This window comes from Dipodomys merriami, unplaced genomic scaffold (assembly GCF_024711535.1).
Source record: "Dipodomys merriami isolate MVZ:Mamm:240054 unplaced genomic scaffold, mDipMer1.0.p SCAF_1, whole genome shotgun sequence".
NCBI lineage: Eukaryota > Metazoa > Chordata > Mammalia > Rodentia > Heteromyidae > Dipodomys > Dipodomys merriami.
Genome location: NW_027202270.1, coordinates 128,127,570 through 128,153,083, shown reverse-complemented (window position 1 = coordinate 128,153,083; position 25,514 = coordinate 128,127,570). Strand labels below are relative to the sequence as shown.

Below are 25,514 nucleotides of genomic sequence, written 5' to 3'. Positions count from 1 at the left end.
CCTCCCAATACTTTTTTTTTGTTGGTCGTGGGGCTTGAACTCTGGGTTTGGACGCTGTCTCTCAGCTCCTCAGCTCAAGGCAAGCGCTCTACCACTTGAGCTACAGCACAGCTTCCGGTTTTCTAGTGGTTTATTGGAGATAATAGTCTCACAGATTTTCCTGCCCTGGCTGGCTTTGAACCTCGATCCTCAGATCTCAGCCTCCTGAGTAGCTAGGATTACAGGCGTGAGCCACCAGTGCCTGGCTCCCAATCTTTTACTGTCTTTTTTTTTTTTTTTTAATCTCTTTCTTAAATAAGACATTACAGTTGACTACACAAAAACTCTTCACATTCCTGTGAAACATCAAGGAGCTCTGACATTTTAGAGATCACGAGAGAAACAGAGGAAGCTGAAAGTCTTGACCATTCAACTACTCTTTCTCTAAACATTGATTTATTTGTGAACTTACCAAATCTTAAACCAAGTCACCATTGTTCATCAGCAGTTACATATTTTTATTGACTGTAATAAGAAGTGAACTACCACTTCTTAGAAAACAATGGGCTGGGAGGGGGATAGCATAGTTCTAAAGGAAAATATATGTTTAGCCTGATGAATAATTTTACCAAAAAAGTCAGAAGGCTCTGGGTAGAAGTGAGTAGGGTGAGGAATATTAAATACTTTCAGCAAGTTTCTCTGATGTACTTATATTCTTTCTCTTACTTTCCATTCCTTCAACCCAGAATATAGTTTCATTGCATTAATTAAAATATAGTAGCTGTTAGATTTTTACTTTTGCTAGAAAACCACACAGACATCCAGGTACAGAGAACAAAGAAAGGTTTATTGCCAGAAAAGGCCCCCCCCCCCGCCCCCCGCAAGAACCATTCTCACAAGGGAGAAGTGAGAAGAAGCACCATCTATTGTCTGAGGTGACCTATATAACCTAGGATGTTTAGGAGGGGCCAGAAGAGGCTAGAAGGTGGAGACCCTGGTATGGATGTGTGGGACAGGGGCTTCATCATGGCAGACTAGGATTTATAGCTGCTGTCCAAATAGTAGATAAGAGGCCATGAAGCTACCCAGACCTGAAGGTCACTCTAAGGGGCTCTTGTTGCCTTATATGGTGGTAGTTGCTCCAGAGATGTGCCATCCCAAGGTAAGGGGGGGTTGGAGGCTGATTATTTACTGCCTTTACTACATGGGCCTAGTGTTGCCTAGGAAGGAGCATGCTAAGCTGTGGAAAGGGGAAGGAGTATACTAAGCTATGGGAAGGGCGCTGATTTTGCTAACAACAGTGACATAGGAAACTGCCACCAGCAAGTTACTTAACCTTTCTTCCTGTAACTTGCTTAGTTCCCTCATCTTTAAAATGGGGATCATAAAGGCATTCAGGGTTGTTATAGCATTAAATCAAATAGTATATGTAAAGTACTTAGTGCATGACATGTGGTGAGAATTATATAAAGTGACGTGCTGCTGTATGAAATTAAAAGTCCTGATTTATAGCACTTGTGATTGTCATGGTATATAATAGCCAGGGATACAGTTGTCTGAATGCTTAATAGGAGATGAAGCATTTGCTTCCATGGTGATATACTCACCTGGCTGTCCTGATGTGCTGGTGATTATGGGAGGCAGAAGCTTCTTCCCATATAGTCCCCTCTGTAAACTTACTCATGTACTCACTCATGACTTGGTGGATAACATTGCCCAGAGTGAGCAATCCTAGGGAGAGAGCCAGGCAGAAACTATCCCTTTATTCCCATCCCCAATAGTGCTGAGGATAAGACCTTTTCCATGCCTGTTTAGACTTTATTTTGTGTTATGTGTATCTTACACAGCAAGATTGTTTTGTTTTTTTTTATCAGTGGGTGAAATGTTTTTTTGTTTTTAAGTTCTCTTTCCCTCCACACCCAGCACCCCTGTCCTTGGCATGTTTTGTTATCAGCAATCATTCTGAACAGTGTCTAATTTATGTTGAGAGGCAAAGGGCAGATTTTGGACTTTGCAAGTTTGTTTTTAAATTACAAATAAAAAGAACTTTTAACACAAAACAAGTGCAATGGTATATGCCTGTATTACCAGTACTTGGGAGATGAGGAAGGAGGAAGATGAGTTTTAGGCTAGCCTGGATTACATAGTGAGTACCAGCACAGCCTGAGCTATATAGTGAGACCTAATGCCAAAGAATCCAAAATGGGAGCGGGGGGATTACACCTTTTCTACTGTACTGTAGCTTTTATACTACTTACCTATACTACCTTGACATCTGGCCAACAAGATTGTGGACTTTTGCAGGTGTTCCACCACTTAAGCCATGCTTCCGGTTCTTTCTTTGTGCTTTCATTATTATTATTATTATTATTATTATTATTAGGGGCCAGTCGTGGGGCCTGAATGCTGCCCCTCAGCTCTTCAGCTCAAAGCTAGCGCTCTACCACTTGAGCCACAGCGCCACTTCCGGCTCTTTTCTTTTTTGCTTATGTGGTGCTGAGGAATCGAACCTAGGGCCTCATGCATGCAAGGCAAGTGCTCTACCACTGAGCCACCTTCCCAGCCCCATGCTTTCATTATTTTTAAAACTGGGTGTTGGTTTTTGCCGTGGCTGGTCTATACGTTGGTCTTTCTATACATTTCTCCACTACCTGGTCTTGCAAACTTTATTCTGGGGCTGGCCTCAAATTGCGATCCTCCCCATCTCCACCTACATAGTAGCTAAAATTACAGACGTTAGGAACGGCGCCTATCCTTGGTTGTAAATTCCTTGCGTCTCGAATTTTGTATTCATTGAATTATAAAATACACGTGCGGCATCACTTATTCAACCTTTAGTAAGGACTCAATGAAGAGCCTCAGCACTCACCTCATTAAACCTGGATTGGGGTAGCGCGTGCGCACTCGTTCTCCGCGCTCAGCCTGGGCGGGGCGTATCGCGGCCGTGACGTCACAGCCCTGCGCCACTCCACGCCGGGGCCGCCACTCCACGGTGGGGCCGCGGCCGGTTGGCGGCTCGAGACTCCGAGATGGCAGAGCAAGTTTCTCCGGGAAAGTCGGCGGACCGGGTGTGCACGTTCCTCTTCAAAAAGCCCAAGCGGAAAGGCATTGCGGGCCGCAGGAAGCGTCCGTCGTGCGGCCCGGAGTCTGGGGACAGCGACAGCAGTAGCGACGAAAGCAGCACTGTGGTCCGACCCGAGAAGAAGCGGGCAGCTCACAACCCCATGGTCCAGAAGACGCGCGGTGTCGGCAAACCGAAGGCGTCCGACGGCCGCCCGAGCGGGGACAGGGACCCGGGGGAGGAGGAGGAGGAGGAGGAGGAGGAAGAGGAGAGTGTAAGTCTGGGCGTGGTCTACAAGTCCACCCGCTCTGCGAAGCCCGCGGGGCCTGAGGATATGGGGGCGACCGCCGTGTACCAGCTGGACACAGACAAGGAGCGAGATGCACAGGCCATCTTCGAGCGCAGCCAGAAGATCCAGGAAGCGCTGAAGGGCAAGGAAGATGACAAGATCTACCGAGGAATCAATAACTACCAGAAATACATAAAGCCCAAAGACACATCCATGGGCAACGCATCCTCCGGGATGGTCAGGAAAGGCCCCATCCGAGCGCCCGAGCACCTGCGTGCCACAGTGCGCTGGGATTACCAGCCGGACATCTGTAAGGACTACAAGGAGACTGGCTTCTGCGGCTTTGGAGACAGCTGCAAATTCCTCCACGACCGTTCAGATTACAAACACGGGTGGCAGATCGAGCGTGAGCTTGATGAGGGTCGCTATGGTGTCTGTGAGGAGGAAAACTACGAAGTAGGAAGCGATGATGACGAAATACCATTCAAGTGTTTCATCTGTCGTCAAACCTACCAAAACCCAGTTGTCACCAAGTGCAAGCATTATTTCTGTGAGAGCTGTGCATTGCAGCATTTCCGCACCAGTCCGCGCTGTTATGTCTGTGACCAGCAGACCAGCGGTGTCTTCAATCCTGCCAAAGAACTGATTGCTAAACTGAGGAAGCATAGAGCTGCAGCAGAGTGTGGTGCTTGTAGTATTGCAGAGGACCCCGATGGAGTTTAATTCTCATGGCTTGGGTTTTTCATAAATTTCCCTTCGAAATATTTTTCTTCTGGTCTTCAAAAGCTCCCCAAAACAACGTAACCGAAGGAATGGGTTTTAGTTTCTAGAACGAATATCAAGTTTGTTTTATATGAATATGCTGCAGATTGAATCAATACAGTCAACTTTTCAGGAACTCTCAACATGTCATAGTTATACATTCAAATCAAAATGAGTTTAGTACATACTCTGGTGAGCAGTGTGTCATTTTTCTGTTTGAAAGAACAGTGTTGCCGCCTAGTGGTTAAATAGACTTCAGACCTTCCAAAGAGCTGTTAATAAACACTTTAGAAATTCAGAAGTTACTAGTTTATGGGGAAAAATAAGGCGGTTAATTGGAATTTCAAACAGAGGAAACTGGGCAAGTGTCAGGGACCAGTGTACTTAAAATTGGAAGATAGACGTTAAGGAAAAAAAAGTTTACTGTATACACGATTCATTTTGCAATTTGGAAAGAGACTAGTTACACTTAAATTGTAAGTTATTCAAGGCATATGTTTAAAAAAAAAGTTGATATGTGGTGCACACCTGTAATCCCAGCTGCTGAAGCAAGAGGATCCATAGTTCCAGGTAAGCCTGGGCAACACTGTCTACCTGATTAACAGAAGAAATACGTACTGGTAGGTTATTTTTTTAGGTGCTTGTTTTAGTTCTTTGACAAAGTGGTAATGTGTATTTCATCAAATTTAACAGATTAAGAAACAAAGATGCCAGGTGTCTGTGGCTCATGCATGTAATTCTATCTACTCAGGAGGGCCAGTAGCAGTAACTTGTTAAAATTTTGGTATGTAGTGTTCTGCTTTGTAGAAATATAACTTGTCTATGTGCTGTTTTTACAAAAGTCATGTACAAATTGTTACTCTGATGTTTTACTTACTATTTTAACATTTTTCAGTGCCATTAAATATTTTTGTAAACTCTTGGAAAAAATAAGGAATTACGTTGGATAGATATAGCATAACTTATTAATGGTCCTTTGCTGTTATACTGTAATAAATGATGAACATCTAAGGAATGAGAAAATACCTTTTTTTTTTTCTTTTTTTGGCTGGTCCTGGGGCTTGAACTCAGGGCCTGGCTTCTCTGTCCCTGAGCCTCTCTATGCTCAAGGATAGGGCTCCACCACTTGAGCCACAATGCCACTTCCTGCTTTTTCTGAGTAGTTTATTGGAGGTAATAGTCTCACACATTTTCCTGCCTGGACTGGCATTGAACTGCTATCCTCAGATCTTAGCTAGGATTACGAGCATGAGCCACTGGTGGTCTGGGGCATGATCTCAGGGCCTAGACATTGCCTTAGCTCTTTTTTTTTTTTCCCTCAAAGTAAGAGTCTCACAGATTTTCCTGCCTGGGCTGGCTTTGAACCACCATCCTCACATCTCAGCCTCCCAAGAAGTTATGATTATAGGCATGAGCTATTTGTGTCTGGCTCTAGGGTAACTTCTTAGAAGTAGAATGTGTGGGTTAAAGATTGTGAATGGTGTGCTTGCTGGTTTGTGCCAGTAGTAGCAGATAGTAAGGTAGGATACTGAGCTTGAGTCCAGAAATTCAGGCATGTGGTATGCTATGCTCATTGGGTGTCTGCACTAAGATTGACATCAAGGTATTAACCTGACCAGTGGGGATTACCATATTACAAGTATTGATTAGTGCTGGGATCATGCTTAAGAATACTTCTGCACTCCAGTCTGTACAATACATCCAGAACACCGGGCACCGGTGGCTCACGCCTGTAATCCTAGCTACTCAGGAGGCTGAGATGTGAGGATCGAGGTTCAAAGCCAGCCAGGGCAGGAAAGACTGTGAGATTCCTATCTCCAATAAACCACTAGAAAACCAGAAATTACGCTGTAGCTCAAGTGGTAGAGTGCTTGCCTTGAGCTGAAGAGCTGAGGGACAGCGCCGAGGCCCAGAGTTCAAGTCCCATGACTGACAAAAAAAAAAAAAAAATATATATATATATATATATATATGTATATATGTATCTCTCTCTCTCTCTCTTTCTCTCTCTCTCTCTCTCTACTCAGACCCCAGTTTAGATAACAAGAACCTGTTCATCTCTTTAGGAAAAAAAAAAAAAGCAAAATATGAACTCATTTTCTTTTTTTGTGCTCAAAGCTAGTGCTCTACCACTTGAGTCACAACGCCACTTCTGGCCTTTTTTGATTCACTGGAGATAAGAGTCTCAGATTTTCCTACCTGGGCTGGCTTTGAAATGCAATACTCAGATCTCAGCCTCCTGTGTAGCTAGGATTACAGGTGTGAGCCACTGGCATTGGGCAAGACATGAACTTTTAAACAATTGTGATGTGTATTATCTAATAGCATATTGTCTAATTGCGTATGAAAGGTCCATTTCCATAGACCTCCAAGATGTTTTTGTAGAATTTTATGTTGACAGTTTTGAAAGTCTTTGAAATTATATGAAACTATTTAGGAAGAAAGAACATCTGAAAGAGGCCATATATAAAATGAAGATTTAATATGGTAGAATAGATTATAGGGGCTGGAGATACAGTTCAACTGGTACAGCACTAACAGTGAGCGCACAATCTGAACAAGAGTCCCCGAGTTCAAGCTCTGATATTGACAAAAATAAAAACATTTTAAGGAAAATTGTAAGTATATATTAAACATGATATTAATTATACTAAGTTCTTTTCCTATATTATTTACTCTTATTTAATTCTTTCCACTCCTATAGGAGATAAATACTATTATACTATTTTTTTTTAATGGTACTGTCCTGTTTTTTTATGCCTGGCAACCTGAATCAACAGTCAAGTGACTTCTTGGAGTCAGACAGCCAGTGAGACAATCATCATTTAACCTACTCTTTGTCTGATGGAAAGACCTGTACTGCCTTTTTTTCGACATGAATGGTAGATTAAGTATGTCTGTTTCCATCTTATTCTTGCCAGTAGAATATCATCACTTTAGTTCATATTTCCTTACCTAAAAGAATTTTATGTCTCTCTTATCCTGCATAGTTTTAGAGAATAGAAGTAGGGAGACCTATATCCATTAAGTAGAAGCCTGTGTACTAATAAGATTTGAGTTAGTGATACATCTATCTCTAGGTATTTTTCTCACAAAAGTGATTTTTGTGTGTGTGCTGGTCCTGGGGCTTGAACTGGGCCTGGATGCTGTCTTCTTGTTGTTGTTGTTGTTGTTGTTCTTTGTTTTTTAGTCAATCATAGGGCTTGAACTCTGGGCCTCTGCAACTGTCCCTGAGCTCTTCAGCTCAAGGCAACTGCTCTACCACTTGAGCCACAGGACTTTGTCCGGTTTTCTGGTGGTTAATTGGAGATAAGAGTCTCATGGACTTACCTGCCTGGGTTAGCTTTGAACTGTGATCCTCAGATTTCAGCCTCCTGAGTAGCTAGGATTACAGGTGTGAGCTACCATGCCCGGCTTGTCTCTAGATTTTTTTTGTTCAACACTACACCACTTAAGTCTTTTTGTAGTTAGAGATAAGAGTTCCATGACTTTCCTGCTGAGGCTTGCTTCAAATTATGGCTCAGATCTCAGCCTCCTGAGTAGCTAGACATGAACTGGTACCCCACCAAGATGATTATATGAGGTGAGAGAATTGTATAGTCTGGCTCCTAAGGTTTTTCCAATTCTAAAATTTTATGATTTTGTAATTCCATACTTGAAGGCATTTGGAAAAAGAATAACTTGTCTGAATGTGGAGAACTGTTATCAATCTATAAGAGTCTTAAATTTTCCCCACCTAGCACACATGAGGCCACAAGTACAATATGAAGTACCATTAAAAAAAAAAAAAGCAAACAAAAAAAACGTTGGGGAAACACCATCTCAGTCTTACAAGTCTGTAGAAGATGAGGGAAGTATGGTACTCAGAGGCAAGTAAATTGAAGTTTTCTATGTCTTTAGGATCAGGAATTAGTGTATAACAGGAAATGTTTCTTCATTAGAATTTTTCCAATTGATCTTTTTTTTTTTTTACTTTTAAATTTCAGCTGAAAGAAAGTTTAAGGAACACGGAGAAGAAACATCAGGAAACTCTCCGAAGACTGGAAGGCAGATTCTTTGAAGAAAAGGTATGGAATATTAAGAAATTTAAGAAAAGCTCACTAGAACAAAAGTATGTCTTCTAAGATGTATCAACATTTTGTTTGGTCTTATTAGAACACAGCAAAAGCTGTTTGTCAGGGCATACATCTGCAGTTCTGGTATTCAGAATAGTGAGGCAGGAGAACTATGAGTTGATGGCCAGTTTGGGATATGTAGTGAGACCCTGTCTTAAAAAAAAAAACAAAAAGCAGGCTGGGAAGATGATTCAGTGGTAGAGTGCTTGCCTCGCATGCATGAGGCTCTCGGTTCGATTTCTCAGCACCACATAAATAGAAAAAGCTGGAAGTGGCGCTGTGGCTCAAGTGGTAGAACTCTTGCCTTGAGCTGAGGAGTTGAGGGACAGTGCTCAGGCCCAAAATTCAGGCCCCATGACAAAAATAAAAAGCAAAAAGCAGAAAACACAGCAAAATAAAAATAGGGGAAAGCAGAACATCCTAGATATCTCAATATTTAGTTCTTTGTGTGCTGGCCACTTAGAGATTCCTTGTTTAAGGCTGGGAAGGTGGCTCAGTGGTAGAGTGCTTGCCTTGAATGCATGAGGCCCTGGGTTCGATTCCTCAGCACCACATAAGCAGGGAAAAAAAAACCTGAAGTGGCACTGTGGCTCAAGTGGTAGAGCGCTAGCCTTGAGCTGAAGAGCTGAGGGACAGTGCCCAGGTCTAGAGTTCAGGCCCACGACCGGACCCCCCCCCCCCCCGCCCCAAGAAAAAAAAAAAAAGGAGATTCCTTGTTTAGTTTGTTAATTTTTAACTGATAAAAGCAAAAATTTTAAGTTGGGCACTGGTGGCTCATGCCTATTATCTTAACTACTCAGAAGGCTGAGATCTCAGGATTGTGGTTTCAAGTCAGCCCAGGCAGACCAGTCCTTGAGATTCTTAGCTCCAATTACTGGCTAATACAAGTAAGCTAGAAGTGGAGATATGAGTCAGGTGGTAGAATACCAGCCTTGAGCAGAAGAGCCAACCAGAGGTTAAAACCCTGAGTTCAAGCCCCAGTACTAGCACGTACACACAAAAAGTATGAATTCATGATTTATCATGTAATGTATTGATATATGTATACTTCCACAATGTTTAGATCAGGTTACTCGTATTACCTTAAACATTTATCAGTTACTTATCTGTACTTCTAAAATGTACTTATCTGTACTTCTAAGATGACATATTCTTTTTTTTTTTTTTTTTTGTCGGTCATGGGGTCTGAACTCTGGGCCTGGGCACTGTCCCTCAGCTCTTCAGCTCAAGGCTAACACTCTACCACTTGAGCCACAGCGCCACTTCTGGCTTTTTCTGCTTATGTGGTGCTGAGGAATTGAACCCAGGGCCTCATACATGCAAGACAAGGCACTCTACTACTGAGCTACCTTCCCAGCCCCTCTATAAGACTCCGATTAACCACCAGAAAACTAGAAGTGGTGCTATGGCGCCACTAGTAGAACGCTCACCTTGAGCTGAAGAGCTCAGGGACAGTACTCAGGCCCAGAGATCAAGCCCCATGACCAACAATAAAAAAGAATTGAATAGATTCAGAAACTCTTAAGGATTTAGAGAGTTAGGGTAAGGAAAAGAAGTATATAAGGTTTAGATAAAAAGATATGCTGTTGGGTGCTGGTTGCACATGCCTGTAATCCTAGCTGTTCAGGAGGCTAAGATCTGAGGATCACAGTTCAAAGCCAGCCCAGGCAAGAAAATCCATAAGACTCTTATCTCCAATAAACCACTAGGAAGTGGAGCTATGGCTCAAGTGGTACAGCGTTAGCCTTAAGCTGAAGAGCTGAGGGACAGTGCCCAAGCACATAGTTCAAGCTCCATGACTAACAACAACAAAAAAAAGATATGCTTTAAAAAGTAGTTCTATTTAAGCATTTTGTTTTTTCCCTTCCTCTCCCCAAATTAGAAAAGTTTATATACAAGATGCAGGGCAGCGGACTCACTTTTACAACTTGGGGGCGGAGAGGGAGGGAGGAGATGGGGAGGTGGGGAGGGAAGGGATGGTAGGGGAAAAACAGAGGAGGTAACAATGCTCTATACAAAATGTACTCATTACCTTACATGTAACTGTAATCCCTCTGTACACTATTTTTACAATAAAAAACATATTAAAAAAGTAGTTCTAAAGGCTGGGGTGTACCTTAGTGGTAGTATGCTTACCATACACAAGGACCCAATTTTAGTCACCTACACCCCTCTCTTCTGTCGCTGTCTCTCTCTACCTCTCTATCACACACATACACACACACACACACACACTCTCTCTCTCTCTCTCTCTCTCTCTTTCTCTCTCTCTCTCTCTCTCTCTCTCTCACACACACACACACACACACACACACACACACTCTGACTGGTACGGGATTACCTTCAAGGGCAGGCCCAGCATACTGGTGCTTTCCCTTTAAGGCCCTTTCTGGCACTTAACCAGGAACAGCAGCCCTTTAGAATGAACTGTTCCAAGAACAAACTTTTTTTTTTTTTTTTTTTGGGTCTGGTCGTGGGACCTGAACTCTGGGCCTGGGCACTGTCGTCACCTCTTCAGTTCAAGGCTAGTGCCACAGCGCCACTTCTGGCTTTTTTTCTTTTTGCTTATGTAGTACTGAGGAATTGAACTCAGGGTCTCATGCATGCAAGGCAAGTGCTCTACCACTGAGCCACCTTCCCAGCTTCCCAAGAACAAACTTATACCTCTGATTTTTGTCTCTAGAAACATTTTGTGAGGCTGAGAGCTGGTCGCTCATCCTGTAATCCTTGCTACTCAGGAGACTGAGATCTGAGGATTGCAGTTCAAAGCCAGTCAGGGTAGGAAAGTCTATCTTCAAATAACCATCAGAAAACCAGAAGTGGAGTTGTGTTCAAAGTGGTAGAGTGCTAGTCTTGAGCAAGAGTGCTCAGGACAGTGCCTAGGCCCCTGAGTTCAAGTCCATGACTGACGAAAGAAAGAAAGGAAGGAAGGAAGAAAGAAAGAAAGAGAGAAGGAAGGAGAAAGAAAGAAAGAGAAAGAGAAAGAGAAAGAAAGGAGGAAAGAAACTTGGTTAGTTTACAGAATACCTGAGTACTTACATAAATAAGACTTTTTGAATGAGATCAGGTAGCTTCTGGCCTTTCCCTCATGGTTTCCTCAGAAGATCAAGTTTTGCTCTTTTTTTTTTTTGGTCAGTTATGGCGCTTGGACTCTGGGCCTGGGCCCTATCCCTGAGCCTCTTTGTGCTCAAGGCTAGCACTCTACCACTTGAGCCAGATCACCACTTCCCAAGTTTTGATCATATTTGAGTAAGAAGGAAGGAAGGTTCCAAATGTGTCTCTCTCTTTTATATGGAGGTCATAAAAACTTTCCCAGAAGATCCTAGTGGATTTCTTTTACCTTATTGTCCTGAACTATGATTTAAAAGATGCTAAGAAACTGACTAGTGGAAGTTTGGATGTTGGGAAAGTTATTTTCTTTTTCCAGTCACCTAGTGGAATTTGAGATGGGAAAAGGAGGATGTGAATAATTGTTGGTTGGCAATATCTGCCTTTTACCATATTGGTACAGACTTCATGAATATGCTAGCTTGAGCCTCAGGGCTGCTATTACATGGTAGTGGGCCTTCCAATAGGAAATAATTTACATAAAGCTCTTAGAACTATGCCAGGGACACAGGAAATTCTCAGTATGTTATTATGATTTGACTTCTATACTGGATCCAGGGATGCATTATATTAGGAAACTTTTCTGTTTTGTTTACCACAGAATCTTTGTTATTTTAAAACAACTTGATATAGTAATAGTGTCCAATAGGCATTTATTGAATTGAATAAGTGACTGTTAGAAATAGCTTGAGATGTTGGGATGTCACATAGGAATGAAGACACTAACTTGAACTCTGCAAGGCAAAGTTTACTTCTGCAGAAGGATGGGCCGGTTGGTCAGCCAAAAACCGGGCAGGCAAGCACACAAAGCAGGCAGGCTGCTCCCTTTTTATCCCTAACCCAGCAACCTCCCCCTCTCCTCCCCCCTACCCCTTCCCTCTCCCTCCACCATTGACTTGAGTTCAGGTTCACAATTTGCAAAAGGATGTGGCTTAATTAACAGGATGGAATTAAAATTTAAGGAGCTTCTAACAGGATTCTTTTTTTAAAAAAATTTTTATTGTAAAGATACTATACAGAGGGTTACAGTTACATGAATAAGGTAATGAGCACACTTCCTATTGAGCATTGTTATCCCCTCCATTGTTTTCCCCCTACCATCCCTTCCCTTCCTACCTTCCCCGAGGTTCTTTTTTTTTTTTTTAATTGTGGTTAAGTGATTACATAATTTCCCAAATTTCACAGTATTGTGGAATAATGATGCTCATTTAAAGTCACAAGTTCATTCTAACTTTCCTGGAGCAAATTGCCTATCACAGTCTATAACATATAACGGTGTATACTATACACCATACATGTGATCAGAAGCATGGGGATATTTAATAGTGGTTCGACCAGATGAGTGGGAGTTCTTTCTAACAGGATTTCTTAAAGTGCTCAGAAAAAGGAGAATGTAAATAACAAAAGGGCCAAACCACCTGGCCAAAAAAGCAGGAAGATTCAGAAAAAGAATTTTCTCAAGACTAACAGAAAGGAAGCAAACTACTTGAATAAAAAAGCTTTTCTCATAACTGTCAATCACATTGAATTTAGCTGAAATTTCCTCCAGTTCTGCCTCCAATATGGGTATGGTTTCCTGGTTCCTCCATGTACATATCATGTTTGATGGGGAAATTGATACACCTAAGTTCTTGTGTTCAAGCTATCCTTTTTGCTGCCTTTTCTCAGTATTTTTAGAATTCTTTGCATCAGGTCAAATGGACCATTAGTATTTTATCTGACATTCTGAACTAATTACTTTCTGATGTATACATTTCTGATGTATACATTTTTGGTACCAATCCTGGGGCTTAAATTTAGGGTCTGGGTGTTGTCCCTGAACTTTTTTCCTTAACACTGCTCTCTACCAGTTGAGCCTCAGCTCCACTTCAGGTTTTTTGGTGGTTAAGAAATAGGAGCCTTGGGCTGGGAAAGTGGCTCAGTGGTAGAGCACTTGCCTTGCATGCCTGAGGCCCTGGGTTCGATTCCTCAGCACCACATAAGCAAAAAGAAAGAAGCCGGAAGTGGCGTTGTGGCTCAAGTGGTAGAGCGCTAGTCTTGAGCTAAAGGACAGTGCTCAGGCCCAGAGTTCAGGTCCCACGACCAGACCCCAAAAAAAAAAAAACCAAAACAAAACAAAAAAGAAATAGTTGCCTAATGGACCTTTCTGCCCGGGTTGACTTTAAACAGTAATCTTCAGATCTCAACCATCTGAATAGCTAGGAGTACAGGCATGAGCCACTAGGGCCCAGCTACAATTTGTTTTAAAAAATATAATTTTGTATTTAATCGCCCTGTTTTATTTTCTAGCACCGTCTAGAAAAAGAGGCTGAAAAGAAGATAGTAATGCTGGCAGAGAGAGCCCACCATGAAGCTGTGGTGTAAGTTGTTGCCTCCTGTTTTAGATAATTTCTTTTAATTGGTCTGTTTTCTCCTTACCTTCCTGCTTCTTTCCTAGCAAGCTTTCTTCTAATATTTGGCCTACTCTTACTCCCTGTTTCTTTCTCTTTGTATACCCTACTCATTATGTCTACCTCTCTAGCAAGTAGCATGACATGTTAGAACTTAGGCTTTGGAAGTTAGGCTCATTTTCAACATGCATCTTAATTGACCAAATAATTATTAACTTACTTGAAAGTTAGTTACTTCATGTGAAAATTGGCTATAGCTGGGCATGGTGGTACATGTCTGTAATCCTAACACTTGGGAAGCTAAAAGGAAGAGGATCACAAGTTCTAGGCAAGCCTGGCTAGTAAGACCCTGTCTCAGAAAAAAGTAAAAATAAAAGTTAAAAAAATTCTGAAAGTAGGGCCATAATATTAACTTTGCAGGATTTTCATGAGGTATATTAGTGAAAGTAACAGTAAAGTGCATTATATTAACAAATGAACTCTCAGGTTCAATGACTTTTCTCTTGCTTATGTAACAGTTCCATGTTGGAATGGCAGTTTTCTTTCAGTGGTGATTTAGGAACCTGAACTATTTCTATCTTTTACCTCTACCACCTGTAGTTCTTCAAGTTCTTCAATTAAGTGGATAGAATGAAAGTGTGGGAAGCTCATACCTGGAAGCCACATAGCACTCTTGTCACTTTGTTGCCCAAGGCACTTGAGATCATTTTGCTTCAGCCTTTCAAGTGCTGGAATTTTATGCATGTGTCATCACTTTTCACTTTACTATAAGATAAGAATTTAGTCACAAGAATACCCACAGTAAGTTACATGAGTAGTGGTCATGCACATGTGTAAGTATTGCTAGGGATCAAACCTAGAGCCTTGCATATATAAGCAATCATTTTGTCACTGAGCTACATACCTAGTCCAGTGGTGGCTATTAATAATGTTGAAGCAATCATTGTTGTAATTTAGTAATATCTTAAACTTAGGCCTATGTTTTAGATCCTTATATTTGCTTATTTCAGACAACTGAATGCTGCTGGAAGAAATGTTTTTAAAGAGAATGTTTATCTCCAGAAAGCTCTTTCATACCACGTAAAGGAAGCTGATGCTCTACAAAAAGATTCCCAGAAGTTGCAAGAGAGTCATACTATCCTTTTACATCAAAAGGTTCCCATTTTCATTTGGGTTTTGTTTCCTATTGTTTTGTTTAGGAATTGGATTGGTAAATTCCAAGAATTGAGTATAATAATAATACATATGGACATAAGAGTATTCTTTATCTAATTGATGACTTGAAAAGATTAATTATCGGGCTGGGAAGGAGGCTCAGTGATAGAGTGCTTGCCTTGCATGCCTGAGGCCCTGGGTTCGATTCCTCAGCACCACATGAGCAAAAAGAAAAAAGCCAGAAGTGGTGCTGTGGCTCAAGTGGTAAAGCACTAGCCTTGAGCTGAAGAGCTGAGGGACAGTGCCCAGGCCCAGAGTTCAGGCCCCAGGACCTGACCCAAAAAAAGAAAAGATTAATTATCAAATGACTTATAAGACACATAAGCTTGGGCTGGGAATGTAGTTTATTGGTAGAGTGCTTGCCTAGCCTGCATGAAACCCTCCTCAGTACCACATAAATAAAAAAAGCCAGAAGTGGTTCTGTGGCTCAAGTAGTAAAAGGAAGGGTAAAAAGACAAAAAACATGTGCTCTTTAGAGGTCTTCCTGGGAATCCTACACATATTTCTTTTTAATTTTTTTTTTTTTTTTTGGTCCAGTTGTGGGGCACTGTCCCTCAGCTCTTCAGCTCAAGGCTAGTGCTCTACCACTTGAGCCACAGCACCACTTCTGGCTTTTTTCTTTTTGCTTATATGGTGCTAAGGAATTGAACCCAGGGCCTCAGGCTTGCAAGGCAAATGCTCTACCACTGAGCCACCTTCCCAGCCCCTCCTACACATATTTCTATCTATAGCTCACTGACCAGAACTTAACTGTGCAGAATTGCAAGGGAAGCTGGGCTTTTAGCTGAGCATATTGCCTCTCTAAATAATAAAGAAGAAAAGGAAAGGGAAAATGGACTATGGGATAGGTGAGCAGGAGACTACTATATTTTTGTTACACAATGTTTTACTGTGTAGTTTTACTGACTTTGATAGTATAAAATATTTAAGCTTTCAGAATTCTAGAGAAAGTTTCATAATTAGTAAAATCAGTGGATTAACTTCACAAATCCTGGCATGGACCCAAGGATATTTATTGCTTCTCTTTTTTTTAACTATATTTTTTGTTTTTTGTCTTTTCTTTTTTGGTAATGGGGATTGAACCCAGGATGTTGCACTTGCTAGGTAAGTGCTTTGCCACTGAGCTACATCCCAGCCCTATTTATTGCTTCTTATATGCAAAAATAACAAAATAATCACCAACTCATCCTGTTGTCAAATCTCATGAAGGTAGTGGAAATTATTGAGCAACTTTTAAATTCTGGATCAATTTAAAAAAACTCATCTTTTCTGTTTTTAGGAGATCAATGAGTTATTAATTAAAGAAAAGATTATGCAACTTGCCCAGCAGAAATCACAAATCCATACTCTTCAGAAAAGGGTGTTAAACTTGGAGAATGCTCTAACTTTCATGACTAGAGAGTTTGAGGCAGAAATTTTGAAACTGCGGCAACAGGCAACCATAGAGAATCAGGCAGGTCTGGTAGAAATTGACAAGCTGCAGCAAGTTCTTGATATGAAGGACAAGGAAATGAATCGAGTGAAGAAGCTGGCCAAGAACATACTGGATGAGAGGACAGAAGTGGAAAATTTCTTTCTAGATGCTCTACACCAAGTGAAGCAACAGATTATATTCAGCAGAAAAAACTATAAGGAGTTAGCACAAGCTGCTTTCAATTTAAAGATGAGAACAGCATGTTCAGGAAGAACAGAATATCCCCAAATCAGGACATTTGATGGCAGAGAATACAGCACTAATAGTGTGAATCAAGATCTCATAGAGGCTGAAAAATGGTACTAACACTTGAACACATTGCTTTTTTTGTATTGCCTTTTAATGTCCTTTAAAGAAATAAGAACTCAGAATAAGTTCAGTTTGATAATATCCAAATGTTGAAGTGATTTTTCAGTAAGTTATTGAGATAGGTGCTATCTTACTCATCTTTGAAACCTCTATGTTTAACAGTTATGTGGGACTTGGTATGTATGTGTTTTTATTTTTTGGTTGGTCATGGAGCATAAACTTTGGGATTGGGTGCGTCTCTGAGCTCTTTTGCTCAAGGCTAGCACTCTGCCACTTTGAGCCACAGCTCCACTTCTGGTTTGAGGGTAGTTAAATTGAGATAAGAATCTCATGGACTTTTTTCAGTCCCAGTAGCTTCAAACCACAATCCTCAGCCTCCTGAATAGTTCGGATTACAGGTGTGAACTACCAGCACCTGTCTTGTTTTGTGTTCTTAGTAGACACCTCTTTTTTTTGGGGGGGGGGTCCGGTTATGGGGCCTGAACTCTGGGCCTGGGTGCTGTCCCTCAGCTCTTCAGCTCAAGGCTAGTGCTCTACCACTTGAGCCACAGCGCCACTTCTGGCTTTTTTCTTTTTTGCTTATGTGGTGCTGAGGAATCAAACCCAGGGCCTCATGCATGCAAGGCAAGTGCTCTACCACTGAGCCACCTTACTAGCCCCTCTTTTTTTTTTCATGGTAGAAATTTGTTAAAGAAACTAAATTATTTCTACCAAAAGATGTCACTGTAGTATCTTTTACCAGCTCTAACTTGGAAAGTACTTATAAGTTAATTTCAGCTTAAATAATTTTTAGTAACTATATGTTTTATTGTATTAGCTTTACTATCCTTGGATGAAATTCATAGGTAATATCAAAATTTTTTAAAATTAAAAAAAAAATTCTTTTTTTTTTTAAATTTGTTTTTCTCCAGTCCTGGTGCTTGAACTCAGGGCTGGGCACTGTCCCTGAACTTCTTATGTTCAAGGCTGGCACTCTGTCACTTGAGCCACAGCACTACTTCTGGCTTTTTCTGTTTATGTGGTAATGAGGAATGGAACCCAGGACTTCATGCATGCTAGGCAAGCACTCTACCACTAAGCCACATTCCCAGCCCCAACAGTTTAATATTCTTTGTAGTAGTTTTGCAAAAATGTTTTGTGGGTTGGAAGATATTCAGTAATGTTCCTCCACATTGCTGTATTTCTCTCCCAATTTTCAAAATACACAAGGAATTTCCTGCCACTGTATAAAGGTAATAGAATGCTTGAGAGAGTTGATGACTATCTACATTGATTAGTGTTTCCTGTTGTGTTTGGTTTGGTTTGGTTTGGTCAGTTTTGGGGCTTGAACTCAGGGCCTGAGTGCTGTCCATGAGCCTCTTTGTGTTCAAGGCTAGCACTCTACTACTTGAGCCACATCACCACTTCCAGTTTGTTTGTTTGTTTTTTGTTGGTCGTGGGGCTTGAACTCTGGGCCTGGGCACTGTCCCTGTGCTCTTCAGCTCAAGGCGAGCGCTCTATCGCTTGAGCCACAGTGTCACTTCCGATTTTCTAGTGGGTTTTATTGGAGATAAGAGTCTCATGGACTTTCCTGCTGGGCTGGCTTTGAACCGTGATTCTCAGATCTCAGCCTCCTGAGTAGCTAGGATTATAGGCATGAGCCTCGAGCACCTGGCCACTTCCAGTTTTTGAGTGGTTTATTGGAGATAAGGGTCTAACAGGGACTTTTCTGCCTAGGCTGACTTTGAACAGCTACAGATTGCAGCCTCCTGAATATCTAAGATTACAGGCGTGAACCACCAGAACCCATTCCTGTTGGTTCTTTTGTCTCTTAACATAGTCTTTCCTCATTAACCACTAAATTATAAATTATATTTAATTGTTTAAATTATAGTGCATTGTTTTTTTGGGGGGAGGGTAGTCTTGGGGGTTGAACTCAGGGCCTGGTCATTGTCTCTGAGCCTCTTTTTGGTTAAGGCTAGCACTACTCTACCATTTAAGCCATAGCGCCACTTCCAGCTTTTTCTGAGTATTTTATTTATTTATTTATTTATTTATTTATTTATTTATTTATTTATTTATTTATTTATTTATTTATTTTGTCGGTTGTGGGGCTTGAACTCTGGGCTTGGGGGCTGTCCCTCAGCTCTTCAGCTCTAGGCACAGAGCTCTACCTCGTGAACCACAGTGCCACTTCCGGTTTTCTAGTGATTTACTGGAGATAAGAGTCTCACAGACTTTGCCCCGGCTGGCTTTGAACCACTATTCTCAGATCTCAGCCTCCTGAGTAGCTAGGATTCTGAGTATTTTATTGAAGATAAGAGTCTCACAGAGGGCTGGGAAGGTGGCTTAGTGGTAGAGCGCTTTCCTTGCATGCCTGAGGCCCTGGGTTCGATTCCTCAGCACCACATAAGCAAAAAGAAAAAAGCCGGAAGTGGCACTGTGGCTCAAGTGGTAGAGTGCTAGCCTTGAGCTGAAGAGCTGAGGGACAGCACCCAGGCCCAGAGTTCAGGACCAGACCCCCCCCCCAAAAAAAAAAAAAAAAAAGAGTCTGACAGACTTGTCTGCCTGGGCTGGCTTCGAACCAGGATCCTCAGATCTCAGCTTTCTGAGTAGCTAGTATTACAGGCGTGAGCCCCTGGCACCTGGCTCTACATTTTGAAGATTATCCGAAAAAGTGTTTTTTCTAACTTAATTTGATTCTTAAAAGGACAAGTTAAAAGGAAAACTTAAAAGGATTTCTTACTTTTATTAACTCAGAATCTCTTTTCTTTTGTCGCAGTACCATAGCTTGAACTCAGGGCCTCACATTCTTGGTCTGCTTGGCTTGACACAGCTTGCTTGCTCACAGCTAACACTCTACTATTTAAGCCATGCTTTCAGCCCAGCTTTTTGTTAATTAATTGGAGATAGATTCTCACAGACTTTTCAGTCTGGGGTTGCTTTGAACTATAATCCTCTGATCTTAGCCTACTGAATAGCTAGAATTACAAGTGTGAGTCAATAGTACCCAGCTTGAATTTAGCATCTTAGTGTGTTACCAAATGCATTTTCTGAGCTGGGAGCTGGTGGCTCATGCCTATAATCCTAGCAACTTGGGAGGCTGAGGATCACTATTTGAATGTAGCTCAGGCAGGAAAGTCCATGAGATTCTTAACTCTAATCACCCAAAAACTGGAAGTGGAACTGTGGCTCAAGTGGTAGAACCTTGAGTAAAAAAAGCCCCGAAAAAGCATCCAGGCCCTGGATTCAAGCCTCAGTACTGGCACAACAACCAAAAAAGGCATTTTCTGTTTAATGATTATTGTTTGGTGCAGTGCTGGGGATCTAACCCAGGGCTTTGTGTATACTGGGTGTCAAGTGCTTTGCCACTGACCTGCATCTCTCCCATATATGTATTTAAGACAGGATCTCAAACCAGATTGGCCTAGAACTCACTTTGTAGCCCAGGTTGCCATCAAATTTGTAATTCTTTTTTTTTTTTTTTTTTGTCAGTTGTGGGGCCGGAATTCTGGGCCTGGGCGCTGTTCCTCAGCTCTTCAGCTCAAGGTTAGCACTCTACCACTTGAGCCACAGTGCCATTTCTGGCCTTTTCTGTTGATGTGGTACTGAAGAGTTGAACCCAGGGCTTCAAGCATGCTAGGCAAGCACTCTACTATTAAGCCACATTCTCAGCCCTACTCAGCAGTCAATGTCCTATTGTATCATCAGAATTCTGTCACTGAACTTTATCTCCATTTACTTATTTATTTATAATTTCAGACAAGATCTCATTAAGTTGCTCAGGCTGACCTCAAACTTAAAATCCTTTGATACCCTTTTGAGAAGCTAGGATTACAGATGTATGCCTCCACACCCCAAAAAACGTTTATGTTATACAACATCAGTATTAACTTTTTTGTTGTTGTTAGTAGTGGGTCTTGAACTCTGGGCTTGGGTGCTGTCCCTCAGCTCTTCAGCTTAAGGCTAGCACTCTACCATGAGCCACAGTGCCAATTCCAGTTTTCTGAGTGGTTTACTGGAGATAAGAGTCTCAAGGACTTTCCTGCCTTGGCTGGCTTTGAACCATGATCCTCAGATCTCAGCCTCCTGAGTAGCTAGGATTATAGGGGTGAGCCCCTGACGCCCAGCTTCATATTAACTTTTTTTTTTTCTGTTATGTGGTACTGAGAAATCGAACCCAAGGCTTCATGCATGCTATGCAAGCACTCTACCACATTCCTCCCTTCATATTAACTTTTTAAAAAATAGTAGCTTAGGGGCTGGGAAGGTGGCTCAGTGGTAGAGCGCTTGCCTTGCAATGCATGAGGCCCTGGGTTCGATTCCCCAGCACCACATAAGCAAAAAGAAAAAAGCTGGAAGTGGCAATGTGGCTCAAGTGGTAGAGCGCTAGCCTTGAACTGAAGAGCTGAGGGACAGCACCCAGGCCCAGAGTTCAGGCCCCACAACTGGACCCCCCCCCCCAAAAATGGTAGCTTATGAAGTTTTGGAAAAAAAATTATTAAGACCTGCCTAGAAAGCTTAGCTGGAAATAATGTAGTTACAGCCTTAGCTAGAAGCACAAAAATAGAGCAGGGTCCCTTTGGCATGCCTATAATCCTAGCTGCTCAAGAGGCTAAGTTCTGGAGAATCATGGTTCAAAGCCAGCTCAGCCAGAAAAGTCTGATTCCATCTCCCAAAATAACTACCAAAAGGCTGGTGTAGAGGCATGGTTTAGGGGGTAGGGCACCAAAAAAAGCAAGACTCTTTAAGTTTGAAGCTTAGGTCCTGAGTTGACCCTCCCTACCCCTAATAACCACATTTATTTTTCTTGTAAACTCAGGGTTTAGGCACTATCCCTTTAGCTTTTTCTTTTAGGGCTGGCAGTCTACTACTTGAGCCACAGCTCTATTCTGGCTTTTTGGTACTTAATTGAAGATAAAGAGTCTCACAGACTTTTCCTGGTTTCAAACTGCGAACCTTCAGTCTCAGCCCACTGAGTACCTAGGATTATAGGCATGAGCCACTGGTGCCTGGCTATCTAAGTTTATCTTTTTTTCACTGTTTTCATAACAATATTTTATAGAAAAAGAAATGCCTGGGTCTGGGTATGTGGCTTAGAGGTACAGTGCTTGCCTAGCATGCATGAAGCTCTGGGTTCGAGTCCTCAGTACCACATAAATAGAAAAAGCTGGAAGTGGTGCTTTGACTCAAGTGGTACAGTGCTAGCCTTGAGCAAAAGAAGCTCAGGGACAGTGCCCAAGCCCTGAGTTCAAGCCCCAGGACTGGCAGGAAAAAAAAATACTTTAAAATGCTTAAATGCCTATTAGTAATAACCAGTGTTTTTTCTTTATCTTTGTGTATCTGGATATACAATGTTTCATGGCAGTATTCTATGTTGCTTTTTTTGCTTAATTGTTTGAGCATAAATATTTTGTTACTTTGATCTTAATGATAACTAATTTTGAAATGGCTAACATACCTTTTTCAAGTTTATGGTTGACATAGTTTGTTTTGTTATGGCTGACATTGTTTTCTATACATTATGTATTCAGTTGGAGGAAATTTCTTCTGTATATTTTGTATATTTTTTTTAAAGAAGAAAGGATGGTTTTAATTTTTCTTTCTGCTCTTTTTTCTTTTAAAATATTCAGGACAAGTACTCAAAGAAATGTGGATATTGGAGATTTGACCTGGGAGCAGAAGGAGAAAGTCTTGAGATTGCTGTTTGCAAAAATGAATGGTTTAGCTTCTAGGTAATTTCCCGTTTTTGCAGTGAAATGCCAAGTTGTTATCAAACCTAAAAAACACATAGAAATAATGAACTGATTCTTACTTAGAACAAAAGGAAATACATAAAAGGGAAGGAAATATAAGGGTTTTATTGCTTTTCATCTGTAAATAAGCATGAAAACAAAAAATGAAGTGAAAAAAGAGAAAGATTAATCTTAGATGCTGAGGGTAATGCTGTAAGTTATTAAATGCGCTTCCTACAGGAAAGATAACAATTATGAAAGTTTATTCTTCTGTAAAGATAAATGAATCAAAAGAATCTCTAACATGAGAAAGGGGCAAAGGCAAAGCAGTAATTCACATATATTCCAAGAAATTCTTTGTTTTTTTTTGGAACCTGTCCTGGGGCTTGAATTTAGGGCCTGGGTGTTGTCCCTGGGCTTTTTTGCTCAAGCTAGCTCAAGTAGTAGTTAACTATAGATCAGACTTTCCTGCTTGGGCTGGCTTTGACCCATGATCCACAGATCTCAGCCTCCTGAGAAGCTAGAATTACAGGTTTGAGCTACTGGGACCACCTAGGGCCTCTCATTCTTTTTTTTTTTTTATTGTGAAAATACCATACAGAGGGGTTACAATTACATGGGCAAGGTAATGAGTACATTTCTTACCAAGCATTGTTGCCTCCTCCTTTGTTGGGCGGGGGGAGGCAGTTGTGGGCCTCAGGTGCTGTTCCTCTTCAGCTCAAGGTAAGCGCTCTAACACTTCAGTCACAGAGCCACTTTAGGTTTTCTGGTGGTTTATTGGATAAGAGTCTCAAGAAGTTTTCTGCCCAGACTGGCTGTGAACTGTGATCCTCAGATCTCAGCCTCCTGAGTAGCTAGGATTACAGGCATGAGCCACTGGTGCCCGGCTTCTTGTTTAGCTTTTTCTCTTAGCAGCTGACACTTTACCATTTGAGCTACTTCCTGATTTTTGCTGGTTAATTGGAGATGAGTCTGTGAGATTTATCTGCCAGGGCTCTTTACACTGAGATCTTCAGATTTCAGCCTCCTGAATAGCTAGACTTACAAGGATAAGCCACTGGTGCTTAATTTAGTTAATGTGCTAAAGCCCCTAACTTCTAAATTACACTGGGCCTAAACTCCATTGGGTAACCCTTATGAGTTCTGAGGTTGTTTTCATGGGAATGAAAGTTTTTTGGGTGTTTTGATCAGTACTTTCTTTTAACCTTGCCCTCCACTGTTAATCATTGTGAGTACCTTCATTATATTCATCTCTATGCATTTCTTTTCTTGTTGGTAGTACTGGGGTTTGAACTCTTTTTATTTTGTACTTGCTAGACAGGTATTTTACCTACTCCATATTTTCTGTGTCTTGAGTTCAACAATTATATATTAACCTGTCTAATATGGCATATCTATGTTTGTTTAAAAAATCACTTTGAAAATAAGCTCATCTAACAAAAGCATTTCTCTCAACACTATAAAGGGTATAGTTGGAAGACACAACATCTTTATTTTTGTTGACTTATCTGCTACAGGAAATATAACCAGAGTTCTCGGCCTCCAGTTCCAGATACTCATGTTTCTGACAATGGAGAAATGAAAGAATCTGGGTAAGGGCTGGGAAGGTGGCTCAGTGGTAGAGCACTTGCCTAGCATGCAAGAGGCCCTGGGTTTGATTCCTCAGCACCACATAAGCAAAAAGAAAAAAGCCAGAAGTGGCACTGTGGCTCTAATGGTAGAGCGCTAGCCTTGAGCTGAAGAGCTGAGGGACAGTGCCCAGGTCCAGAGTTCAGGCCCCCACAACCGGACCCAAAAAAAAAAAAAAAAAGAATCTGGGTAAGATCTTGAGAACCTGACAATAATGATGGTTGTAGACATTGGCACATGCTAGATTTGACATGGAATAATATGAAAAGTCTTTGTTCTGAACCAAATTCCTATTGGCAGCACTATCATTTTGTCATTACTGCAGGAATGAAAATATACAAGAGCAAACCTTCATCACCCAACAAGTTCCGATATCAAATGCTGGTGAAATGGTGCTACCCCGTATTCCACAAGGACCACAGGTCTCTGAATAAGTAAGGACTCTAATTAATCAAACAACACCCATAATTGTTACCCTTCACTAGGCATCTTAGCCAATTTCTCAGTGATTTCCTAGCTAGCCAGCAGCTCTGAGGAATTGAGAAGAGTAATAGTACTAACGCAACACCACAGGAACTTTAAGAAATTGTGCATACGTATCAAGGCTTATTATACATAACATAGATGCATATCTGAAGCACTGATGGTATAGAAAACTATAGTATGAAGGTCTGGGAAGGTGGCTCAGTGGTAGAGTGCTTGCCTTGCATGCCTGAGGCCCTAGGTTCAATTCCTCAGCCCTACAGAAGCAAAAAAAAAAAAAGAGAAAACTATAGTGTGAAGTAGCAGCTAGCCAAAATATGTATTACATGAACCTAGGGTCTTGTGCATGCCAGGCAGTCACTACCACTAAGCTAAACCTCAGTTCTTCTCTTATTTAACATAAACATAATGACCTTATAACTATTGTCTTTGGACATGAGTATAAGTCAAAATAATGTAGAGGACAAATGAAGTTAGGAAAGTACATAAGGAAGTATGATACCATTTTTTAGAAAGCCAAATTCTGTTTTTCTTTTTAAGGACTTTTATTGATAATCAATTAGTACAATGTAGAAAGAGAAAATTCAAATAAGGTCATAGTAGTTCAACAGAGAGATTAAAATCCTTATTTTTTAGTTGCTACCACCATGACTATAACTAGTTTTCTCCATCTAAGAAACAGCCAGGTGCTGGTGGCTCACCTGTAATCCTAGCTATTCAGGTAGCTGAGATCTGAGGATTGTAGTTCTAAGCCAGCCCTGGCAGGAAAGTCCTTGAGACTCTTATCTTCAATTAACTGCCAGAAAACAGGAAGTGATTCTGTGGTTCAAAGTGGTAGAGTGCTAGCCTTGAGCAAAATAAAAGCTCAGCGACAGTGCCAGGCCCTGAGTTCAAGCCCCACGACTGACCAAAAAAGAAAAAGAACAAACTTCTGATGAACAAGTAGCTGGCCGAATATAGTAACGCAATTTTGCTTAGTCTTTTTT

The 25,514-nt window shown here is 41.3% G+C and overlaps 2 protein-coding genes across 5 annotated transcripts in view; both read left to right on the top strand.

Moving 5' to 3' along the window:
- Positions 1-25,514, top strand: part of Bbof1 (basal body orientation factor 1) — a 42,456-nt gene that overhangs the window by 11,528 nt on the left and 5,414 nt on the right. Inside the window, exons 5-11 of one of the 3 annotated variants that reach the window (XM_070030204.1) lie at positions 8,078-8,158; positions 13,604-13,674; positions 14,715-14,859; positions 16,199-16,692; positions 22,315-22,416; positions 23,934-24,008; positions 24,371-24,467. In XM_070030204.1, coding sequence (XP_069886305.1) covers positions 8,078-8,158; positions 13,604-13,674; positions 14,715-14,859; positions 16,199-16,692; positions 22,315-22,416; positions 23,934-24,008; positions 24,371-24,467 — 1,065 coding nt within the window. Of the gene's footprint in view, positions 1-8,077; positions 8,159-13,603; positions 13,675-14,714; positions 14,860-16,198; positions 16,693-22,314; positions 22,417-23,933; positions 24,009-24,370; positions 24,480-25,514 lie in introns of all 3 variants that reach the window. The other 2 variants (XM_070030195.1, XM_070030214.1) reach the window with 2 other exon arrangements.
- Positions 2,952-8,158, top strand: LOC138832368 (E3 ubiquitin-protein ligase RNF113A-like). 2 transcript variants are annotated; one of them, XM_070030243.1, is made up of 3 exons: positions 2,952-4,661; positions 6,872-6,982; positions 8,078-8,158. In XM_070030243.1, the coding sequence occupies exon 1, from the start codon at positions 3,009-3,011 to the stop codon at positions 4,050-4,052; it is 1,044 nt and encodes a 347-aa protein (XP_069886344.1). In that variant the 5' UTR covers positions 2,952-3,008; the 3' UTR covers positions 4,053-4,661; positions 6,872-6,982; positions 8,078-8,158. The 2 variants fall into 2 exon arrangements, with proteins under 2 accessions (XP_069886344.1, XP_069886353.1); XM_070030252.1 differs by lacking the exon at positions 6,872-6,982.

What these genes read in the sequence shown, in the direction of transcription:
- LOC138832368 (XM_070030252.1), top strand. Translation starts at nt 3,009, where the DNA reads ATGGCAGAGCAAGTTTCTCCGGGAAAGTCGGCGGACCGGGTGTGCACG.